This window comes from Microtus ochrogaster, unplaced genomic scaffold, assembly GCF_000317375.1.
Source record: "Microtus ochrogaster isolate Prairie Vole_2 unplaced genomic scaffold, MicOch1.0 UNK41, whole genome shotgun sequence".
Taxonomy (NCBI): domain Eukaryota; kingdom Metazoa; phylum Chordata; class Mammalia; order Rodentia; family Cricetidae; genus Microtus; species Microtus ochrogaster.
In genome coordinates, this window is record NW_004949139.1 from 1787966 (window position 1) to 1798724 (window position 10759).

The 10759-nt window shown below is 44.8% G+C and overlaps 1 protein-coding gene across 2 annotated transcripts in view; it reads right to left on the reverse strand.

The window, feature by feature from the left end:
* Positions 1–380: 380 nt before the first annotated feature.
* LOC101993395 (leucine-rich repeat-containing protein 51) overlaps positions 381–10759 on the reverse strand; it is a 39718-nt gene continuing 29339 nt past the window's right edge. For both annotated transcript variants that reach the window (XM_005368800.3, XM_013354351.2), the window contains exons 2-6: positions 8195–8257; positions 7342–7479; positions 2510–2715; positions 854–1002; positions 381–604 (exon numbers count right to left, since the gene is read on the reverse strand). In XM_005368800.3, coding sequence (XP_005368857.1) covers positions 463–604; positions 854–1002; positions 2510–2715; positions 7342–7423 — 579 coding nt within the window. In that variant the 5' untranslated portion in view covers positions 7424–7479; positions 8195–8257 and the 3' untranslated portion in view covers positions 381–462. The remainder of the gene's footprint in view (positions 605–853; positions 1003–2509; positions 2716–7341; positions 7480–8194; positions 8258–10759) is intronic.

Sequence of the window (10759 nt, forward strand, 5' to 3'; positions counted from 1 at the left end):
AAAAAAAGAAAGAAACAGATCACAGCAATTTTCTGGCTCTACCCTGGAGATTTAAGGCAGCTCAACATATCTTGGCCCTTTTTGAAGATTTTGGGTGAGGCTTGTTTGCTTATTCCTGTAATACCAGCATTCAAGAAGCAGAGGCAAGAAGATTTCTACAAATTCAAGGATTTTGGAAATTGCTAAACTATTCCATTCCTGTGATCCCTGAAGGCTAAAGAGTCTAAAGGGGACCCAGTGAGGACAAGAGTTTCCCGCACGGTAACAAGCAGGCTCTTGGGCTCAGGCCAGGCCAGTAGCCTTTGCATCCACTATTAAGTTTTACTGGTAGTTGCTGGGCATGGAAGGCAGGCATCCTTACAAGGTACAGGGGACTTTAATCTGCTGAACAGCTCAAATTATTTATTGTCAAACCAAGCTGATCATCCTCAGGGCATTAGGCGTGCTGGGGTCCTTGAAATCTCAGAGTACATCGTGCTTGACCCGGACCTTCTTGGGCTTGATGTTCATGCGTTTCCAGACCTCAGCTGTGGTGCGGTCTGCCTTGGTGACTCCACTGAAGTCGAATGTGGTGATGCGGGGCAGGTTGCACAGCACATACTGCCTGTGGGGAAGACTTGGGCTGGGGGCGGGCCCCCACAGTAGGACTCCCCCCCTCTACCAGTTGCTGCTATCTCTTCTGACAGCAAGGAATGGAGGGGAGCTTGGCTGTGAGTTGGGAAGACTAGGTTCATTCTAGAGCAAGGGGAGAATGTCAAAGTCCACATGTGGAGAAGAGTGGTCTTCAATTTCTTGTCTTCCCTCCCCTTGTTCCTTAGGGGGTCTCATCTGGACCCCAGCTCCAGATACTTACCTGTACCCCTTTTCTTCCTCTATGGGGTTCCCATGGAGAGTCAGGCTTCGGAGACGAGGGAGGACAGATAGCTTATTCACCTCCCCTAGGCGAATGATGCTGTTGCCGTGAAGGTAGAGGACACTTAGGTTGAAGAATGTTGTTAGGACCTGTTAAGACAGAAATCAAACGTCAGCTGGACAAAGACTCCATCTCTGCTCAGACTGGTGGAGAACAACTTGGCCCCTCAGCACCTCGCACAGCCATTCTAGATGACTCTAATATGCTTTTGTTACTTTAAAAAAATTATTCTTTTATGTGTATGGGTATTTTGCCTATGTGTGTGTGTGTATGTACACCACATGCCTGCCTGCCTAGTGCCATTGGGTTTCCTGGAAATGGATTTACAGACAGTTGTGAGCCACCATGTGGGTGATGGGAATTGAACCTAGGTCCTTGGAAGGGCAGCAAGGACTCTTAACTGCTGAGCTGTCTTTCTAGCCCTTACTTTATTTGTATGAGTTTGGCTTGTATGTATGTTTGTACCCCACATAAGAGCCTAGTAAAAGTCAGAAGAGGGCATCAGGTCCCCAGGAACCTGTTATATGGATGGTTGTGAAACACCATTTATGTGCTAGGAATCGAACCTGGATCCTCTTGCAAGAACAACAAATGCTCTTAACATGAGTAAATTAACCTTTTAAGTCCCTTTTAGGGACAAAACCTAAAATATAGCTGGCGTGCATCTGGTTATCCATTTGAGTGGTCAGGTGGCAGTTCTCCTTAAGACTTAACTTACTGCTAAGGCCTTTCCAACTCTAACTTCCAAGTGCTAGAATTACATTGTAGCTGAGGATGACATTGAACTCACCTTCCTACCTCTAACTTCCAAGTGCTAGAATTACATTGTAGCTGAGGATGACATTGAACTCACCTTCCTACCTCTAACTTCCAAGTGCTAGAATTACAAGCAAGCACCAACATTCTTGACCAAACTATGTTTTTAAAACTTCAACTTCACAGAAAGCAACTGGTGTACTTTTCTACTACCTCTTCCTCTATGGAGCTCAGCACAAAACACAGGAAGTGCTATAGTTTTACTCCAGTCACTGACAGGCAAGTTGGTTCTCAAACATTTTCATTTGATCCTTACAAAACCATTATGATTATGGAATTGAATCCCCATTTATAGGAAGGCTAAAGTTTTAATAAACTATGTAACTTGCTGGGCGATGGTGGTGCACACCTTTAATCCCAGCCATTGGGAGGCAGAAGCAGGTGGATCTCAGTGAGTTGGAGGCCAGCCTGGTCTACAGAGCGAATTCCAGGACAGCCAGGGCAACACAGAGAAACCTTGTCTCAACCCCCTGCAAACCCCCCCCCATAAAAGAAACTATGTAGCTTGTGAGCCTCCGGGGAAGCAAAAGCAGGTGGATCTCTAAGTAAAGATCAACCTGGTCTACATAGTGAGTTCCAGGCCAACTAGGGATACATATGAGGCCATCTCAAAAAACAAGTTATTTACAGTCACATAACGGGGGAAACTAAAGATTTGTGCCTGCATAATGTATCTGCACCACCCTGCCTCTACTTCCTTGACAAGGGAGTACAAAGGCTGTGGCTGGAGCAGTGGCTTCAAGCTACCCTTTGACTAGATGCCCGAGGCTAGGAACTCACAGGGTCAATGGAAGTCAGGTCATTGAAGGAGAGGTCAATCCAGGCCAGGTTCTCTGGATGCTGCAGAAGCTGTGAAACCACCTGGCTGAAGTCTTTTAGATCATTGAGGACATTGTTGTTGAGCCACAGGGACTGGGTCAGTGACTTTCCTGACTTTGAGTGCTTCACTGGTCGTAGACCTGTCCTTGGCTCCTCGCTTACCAGATCTATAATGACAAAATGAGACGAGTTTATTTATTTACTTGTATGAGTGCTTTGCCTGTATATATGTACACATGCCTGGTGGCTGCAGAAGTCAGAAGAGCAAGCAAGATCCCTTACAACTGGAATTGGGGTGGTTGTGAGCCACTGTGTGGGTATTAGGAATTGAACTTGGTGCCTCTGTAGAAACAATAGGTGCTCTTAACCTCCACGCCATCACTCTAGCTCAAGGCTTGGGTTCATTATCTTTGCCTTTCTGCCTTTAGGGGGAGAGAAGGAAGAACTGGAAAGATGAACATAAATGCTACTTTGAGGTTCCACCCCACCCGTTTCAAGCTCCAAAGATCAGAGTAAGCTTAAAGTAAGGGCTAAAGAATTTTAAGTCAGATGGCCTTCTCATGTCTATTGCATTATTGGATTCTGTGTATACCACCCCTATTAGTGGAACACAGGCTTTTTCCCATTTTACAGATAGGGAAAGGAAGAACCAGAGTTGTTGGGGTAAGCCAAGATGAGATCACAAAGTGCAGAATCCTCTTCTAGTGTAGCTTACAGAATTTACTTCAGTGGAGCGTATCCAGTGTCTGTTCCTCCATTAATTACAAGCTTTATCAGATAGTAGATACACAGTAGTAAACAATGAGATAATTGCCAGGCTTTGGATGAGCCGTAGGGCAGGGATGAAGCTTATGTGCCTCAGGAATTTCTGTGGGCAGGATGGAAACAAACTGGCAGTGAGTGTTACGTGATAGCCCACAGTCACTGCAGCAAGGAAAGGGTCGTGGTGCACTGAGCACAAACAGGGAAGGTGAAATCGGAGCTGAACTTTGTAGACTAGGAGACGTTGACCAGGCAGAAAAGGGGAGAAAGGATGAGAACCACATGTGCGAAGACACAAGAGCAGGGTGGAGCCACATGTCACCATGTACAGGGGAAGATGAGAACAACTGAGCAAAGACACAAGAGCAGGGTGGAGCCAGTCCTTAGTCCTAAATGCCAGGCTTTGTCCTGTAGGGAATAAGAAGTCATAGGAGTATTTAAGACAGATAATTCAGCTAGGTGGTGGTGGTGCACACCTTTAATCCCAGCATTTGGGAGGTAGATCAAGGTCAGCCTGGTCTACAAAGTGAGTTCCAGGACTACACACAGAAACCCTGTCTGAAAAAAAACAAAACAAAAAAATTAGAAGGCTGGAGAAATGGCTCAAAGGTTAAGAGCACTGGGTACTCTTCCAGAGAACCTGGGTTCAATTCTTAGCACCCACAACTATCTGTAACGCTAGTTCCAGGGATCCAACACCCTTACAGACAAATGCAGGCAAAATGCCGTGTACATAAAAAGAAAAAACACCCACCAGAGATAATTCAGCTTTTCACTTGAAAGGTGACTTTGAAGCTTCTATGTAGAAGATGGATTTAGAAGGTTGATAGAATTCAATGATCAGTTTGTCTACTTTAGCATGAGATAAGGGAGACATAGCAATTATGAACTGGCTGACTGAAGTAAAGGTAGAAGGCTATCTGAAGATGGTGCCCCACTTTTTGTTCAGGCTCTATTAGCTGATGAAGAATTTCTCAAGAAAACTGGATTGGAAAGGTGATGAGTTTAGGTTTGATGTGTTAAGAAGTTCCTGTTGTATGAAAAGGCAAGAGAAGCCAGCTGGGTAAGTAGTCATTAAAATGAAGGGCTAGAGCCGAGGAACAGCCGCACAAACTTAGTACAGTGTACCTCAGAGAGGAAGAGAAGGACATAAAAGTTAGTGAATAATCTGAAGAACAGGGTTTTGTTTTTTAGTTAAAATTTCATGTGTCTGAGTTCGAGACCAGCCTGGTCTACAAGAGTTAGTTCCAGGACAGGCTCCAAAACCACAGAGAAACCCTGTCTCGAAAAAAAAAAAATTTCATGTGTCTATGTGTGTGTTTCAGCATGAAGAAGCCATCAGATCCCTGAGAACTAAAATGCCAGATGGCTGTGAGCCATGTGGGTGCTGGAAACCAAACCCAGTGTGTGCTCTTACCTGCTAAGCCACCTCTCGAGCCCCTGAGGGATGGTTTAAAGTTTGTTTGGGGAGACCACAGGATATGGAGGAGTAAGTTCCAGGAAAGACGGATTCATAATTCTCAGAAGTAGCTGGTAACCATGTTACTTGAGGATAGAAGCCAAATTGGAGTGCAGTTAAATAGGAAGTGCAAGCAGATAGCTGAATACCCACATTGGAAAGTGAGGGTGCAGAGAAAACCCACAGAACCCCCATCCCCAATGTCTTTTTCAAATGAGATTCATATGAGGGTGGGTGGACTCTGCCCAAGCTGGCATCAGTGGGAGACCCAGAGCCAGACTACAGTTTACTAGGTAAAGTTCCATTTAGCAAGTCTGCAGGGAGAAAGCACTCGGCACTCTCCACACCCTGGCTGACCACTTCCTCTCAGCTGCAGGTCAAACGGCATCCACCAGGTGGCTCTCTGCAGCAGTCTTGGAATTAACAGGACCCAGGGCTGAGCCCTGCGGCAGGGGGAGTAGAGGCCGGAAGGATAATGGAGCGGAATACTTCTGTCCATTAGGAGACTCCAAATCATATCTCCCTCTCATACCTTCCAAAAACTTTCAAAGGATTTGACTTAGATGAGTAATAATGCCACATGAACTAGCACCTGTTCTGATAATGCAGCTTAGGGAAATGTCACATAAAGGCTGGTCCCACGCTGTGAGGGAGACCCTAGATCCAGTTGCCTTAACATGAAATGGCCAGGGGCATCTAAAATTGCTTTGGGTACCTGTCCCTTCAGGCTATACTAAGGTAGCACTTTATTTGAGCGTGTGTTAAAAGGCTCCTAGTTCAGAGTAGGTCTGGATACTGGACCACAAATATAGCCCTTAACAGAATTAAAATTGGGAGGCACCAACTACAGGGGATCCTTGATCCTAAATTCCAATGTGTTGCCATGCAACATTTCCCACATGCCCACAAGTCAAGAGTTAGTTTGATACGATACACTTCTGCTTTCATTCACAAAAACTAAACCCCTTTTGACATATGTATTATGTCAGAAGTAATAGAAAGCACAGTAAAGGTCATGTAGATGAGTATGTTCTAGGGAGAGACAGACATGAGTCACCGGTGTGTTGGACACTAACTGAAGTAGGCCCTGAACTAAAACCCAGTCTAGTCATTCTCCTGAGCTAATAATGGGTGACTGACTGACAGAAAACCAGAGGCAGATAATACATGTGTACTGTGCGGTCAGTAACCAGAGGCAGAGGGGGCAGAACACAGGGTGTTCTGAAAAGGGTCAGCTGTCTATTTCGGAAGACACTGAAGAGTAACGAGATTGCATGTGGGCAGAGCTTGAACTGCAGTGCATGTCAGTGATGATGGAGTAAACTTGGTATGTATGGAATGATTGGAAGAAATTTTAACTGGGAATATGCCAATTTGTTGCTAAAAAGACCTGTCATGTTTTATCAACAGACAGAACAGGCCTATGTTCCTAGACAAGAGACTGGGTTCTGCCACCCTGGTGGAACCTGGCAGCAGCCTAATTTTTCCTACTAGTTTCCTCTTTTCAAGATAAAAACAGAAGACCAAGGCTCCTGACTGATTGGGTGGTTTCTCAGTATTCTTTATGATTTCCCACTGTAGCCTGACTTCTCTTCAAGATAGGTCACCTACCGCAAGAGAGCACTGGTTCCTTTCAGATTTGCTACTTTTAAAAACTAGGGGTGGTGAGTGGTTAAGAGCCTGTGTGTGGCTGGGATCTGTCGGGGGCTAGTCCTCCCTCAAAAGCAGTTTCCTACTGGGTAGCAGTGGCGTGCACCTTTAATCCCAATACTCAGGAGGCAGAGGCAGGTGGATCTCTATGAGTTCAATGCCAGCCTGGTCTACAGAGCAAATTCCAGGACTGGCTCCAAAGCTTTAGAGAAACCCTGTCTCGAGAAAACCACACACACACACACACACACACACACACACACACACACACACACACACACACACAAGAGCATGTGTTGCTCTTGCAGAAGACCAGGGTTTGATTGGCAGTATCCACATGATGGCTCATAATAATCCCTAACTCCAGTTCTAGGGAATCTGAAACCTTCTTCTGACTTCCGTGGGCACCAGGCATGCATGTGCATGTAGTGCATAAACAATCAGGAAAACCATTCATAGACATAAAATAAAAATCTCAAGGGAGCTGAAAGAAATGCTCTTCCAAAGAACCTCGTTGAATTTCTAGCACCTTCATGGAGGCTCAGAGCCATCTGTAACTCCAGATTCAGGGGGTCCGATGCCCTGAATGGCCTCTGTCTGCACCAAGCATATAAGGGGTGCAGATACATGTGCAAGCAAAACACCCATACATATAAAATTAAAGTATATATTTTTTTAATCCCAAGGCTGAGGATAAAGCTCACATAGAGAGCATTTGCCCTACATGGCAGAGTCTTTGCCTTCACTCCTCATCTCTATTTTTTAAAAAAAATCCTCACTTCACCCTCTCCCTTCAGAGACATCAAGAAGTTGGGGGAAATCTGTTTAGGCGTTTTAAATAGAAGACTAAGGATTCTTCCTAGGTTCTCCTAGCATGATCTGGATACGGTAATGTGCTGAGGGCTGTGCTCTGTGAGCTGACCTTGGATCACGTGGATGCTTTTGAAGGAGTAGTCAAGAGGAGGCTCCTGCACCGAAGTGTTCAAACAGTCCCGTTTGCTCATAGTTCAGGCCATCGTTCATCAGGTGGAAGCATGGGCCCTGGGAGTCTGGGTTCAGCCTGGAAGGACAGAGAAGAATGACTGTTCCAGATATGGACTGCCCACAGCCCTCCACACTGTGTCTTACTCTCTACCGCTTTAGGCCTGCCCAGCTGCGTTTCCATTTTAAGACACTGGTCCTTTCATGTATCGTTTATTTCTTAATTCTCAGAGCAGCCTCATGACACTTAGAACTCATCTGATAGTTACAGCACCTGTTCCTTATGGGGTTTTTGTTTTATTGACAGAGGGTCTAATGTAGCCCAGGCTAGCCTCAAGCTATCCACCAGCCCCAGCCTCCTGAGTGCTAGGATTATGGGTATGCACTATCACATGACTATAGCGCCCATTTCTATTTTCCAGATGAAGAAACTGAGACCCAAAGGGTGAAGGACTTGCCCAGAGTTAAGCCGAGTCAGTTGTGGACAGCAGTCATAGTTTCCAGAACCCTACCCTGAGATCCTTTTGCTACTGCACAGTTGTTACCATGGAGACTGTCTGGCTGCCTACTCTCTGTTGACATCAGCTGCACTATTACTTAACAAACCCTTGAAGGCCTGTACTGAACCTGGTTTGTGTTTGAGTCCTTCACTTTCTAACACAACTAAAGACTTGCTACCTTCCTTCTCTGCGCAGCTTGTCTGTTAGCCCTTTCCATCTGAGAACCCTCTTTCCAGTCACATCTTGGATGTGACAACACGTATAAACAGAAATCCAGAGGCTACCTTCACTCACCTGTCACTGAAGCCTGAAACTCCACCATTAGGGATTCATTCCACTGGGTTCAGGGATTGTTCCCTGTTAAAATGGAAACAGCCCAGAGAGAGGTGAACACAGTTATCAGTCATTTGTAGTGAGTGGCTTGTCTTATCCAATCCTTTCCCATGTGTAGGGAGCCGCCTGAGAACAGGAAGAGCTGTGGGTGAAGAAAGCTGAGAACACTCTCCCACAGGCTGGCTGTTTGTGTTGTGTGTGCGAATTGTAGGAACAAAAGCAGACAAAAGACAAGTCCCTAGGCTATCCTACTTCTCAGTCTGCCCACTGTGGTCACTCCCCTGCCTTACTCCCTGGCTTTCCAAAAGGATGAGAGCGATCACATGCTCACAGAGCAGTGCTGGCCAGTAGAGAGCAAGCCTAACTTTTGAGGTACATAATTTCAAGATTTTAGGAGCTATTTGGGACTATGAGGAGGTTCAGAAGGTTGCTACACAAGCCTGGAAACCTGAATTTGATCCCTGGAACACAGAATCAACACTATAAAATTGTCTTCTGAATTCCATATACTTGTTCACATATATAAATAAATAGATAATTTTAGGAGCTATAATTTCAGTAAACTATCCAAAATATTTAACATGTAATCAATATTAGGAATTACTGAGCTGTTTCAGAGCCCATCTCAAAATGAACTAGGTACCTGTTGGGTTAGGTGCTTAGTTGTCACTATGACTAGTGGTCTCCAAACTGACAATGCTGATTCAGAAAATTAAAAATGGAACACAAAAGCCAGGTGTGGTGACACATGCTTTTAGTTACAGCATTTGAAAGGTGGAAGCAGGCTGATCCCCAAAGCTCGAAGCCAGCCTGGTCTACAGAGCAAGTTTCAGGCCTGCTAGAACTACACAGAGAAATACTGTTTCTAAAAACAAAACAAAAACAACCAAAAACTAGGTTAAAAGACAAAATGTATCAGTGACCCCAGGATTTAGTTATTACATTCCTGGCAGACAAAGGAAAACTTTGGGATATGTAGTACTCATCACAGGAACCAAAGGAAACATTACTCTGTGCAGAGACAGTGGAATTAACAAGTACTGAATAAATCTGTAGTCATAGGCCTATCTGTAGTCATAGCATTGGGACTCTAAGTCAGAAAGGTTGTGGTTTTGAGGCCAGCTTGAGCAACACAGTCTCAAAAACAAACAACAAATAAAACAACAACAACAACAACAAAATAAAGGACACTGTTGAGAATGCAGACAGAGCTGGGAATGCTAGGTGGCTGGTGAACACTGGAGGCTGAGGCAGGAGGATCATGAAGTCAGGGTCTGCCTATGTTATGAAATCCTATCTCAACAGCAAGAAACCCCGTGAAGGACCTGATTGCAGTTTAGACTTAAATGCAGTGCAAGTAAATTCCTTTTGTGTGTGCAAAGGACAGACTTTATCTGTTTTGGAGGAATGAAATCTAAACCAAGTGTGGTGATGCATACCTCTAGTCTCAGTACTTAGGAGGCAGAAGCAGGAGATCTATGTTAGAGGCCAGCCTGGTCTACAAGACAGTTCTAAGACAGCCAGGGCTGTTACAAAGAAAACCCCTGTCTTGAACCCCCCCCAAAAAAAAAAGAAAAAAAAGGAGTATCTTGCTTTAAAAATTAGCAGTCTCTTGGGCAAAGTGGCACACACCTGTAACTCAGCATTTAGGAAGTAGAGGCAAGGTCATCAGGAGTCGATGTCATCCCCAGCAATGTGGTAAATTTGAGGACAGACTAGGCTCCATGAGACTCTTCAACAACAAAAGTAGGAGTCTTAACTGACCTTTTGAGATACACAGCATCTGAATTCTGTCAAATGTTTGTTCCCATGGACATAGGTTGTTCATTAGGAAGACCTGAATCGTAGATACTAAGTCTACAGGAAGGATGCAGTAACTTGATGGAGACACAGAACTGAAGTTGAAGGCTGAGACTAGTGGCCTCCAAACAGCCATGAAAGCCTGCTAATGGTGTGGAAGACCTGGAGTGGGTTACCAGCTGTTCAGTAGGAAAGGTTCTAGGCCAGCATAGTGGCATGGTCTTTGAATCCCAGCACTTTTTAAAAAAATACCACCACTCTTAATCCCAGAAGGTAGGAGGATCTGTATGAGTTTGAGGCCAGCCTAGTCTACATATCGATCTCCAGGACTACATATAGAAAGACCCTGCCTCAAAAAGCAAAATAACTAAAAGAAGATGATGTTGAGCTTGATTTGAGAGTTGCTATTTTCATTATTGGAGACAGACCATCCTGGGAAGAGAAAGCCAAGGAGGAGAGAAAATGACAAAAGTCAGTGACCAAGAAGGAAGATCTGAGTTGGGCACTAGTGGTCTCCTTCCCACTTGGGATGATTTAAAGTTCAAGACCTGCCTGGGCTACATAGTGAAATCCTTTCTCAGAAATCAAAGTGTCTGTGGTGGCTAACACTTATCATCCCAGTACTTGGGAGACAGAAGCATAAAGATCAGGGGTTCAGTCAGTCTCAGCTACAGATCAAGTCTGAAGCTATCATTGGCCTACACAAAATTGTATCTCAAAAAAAAA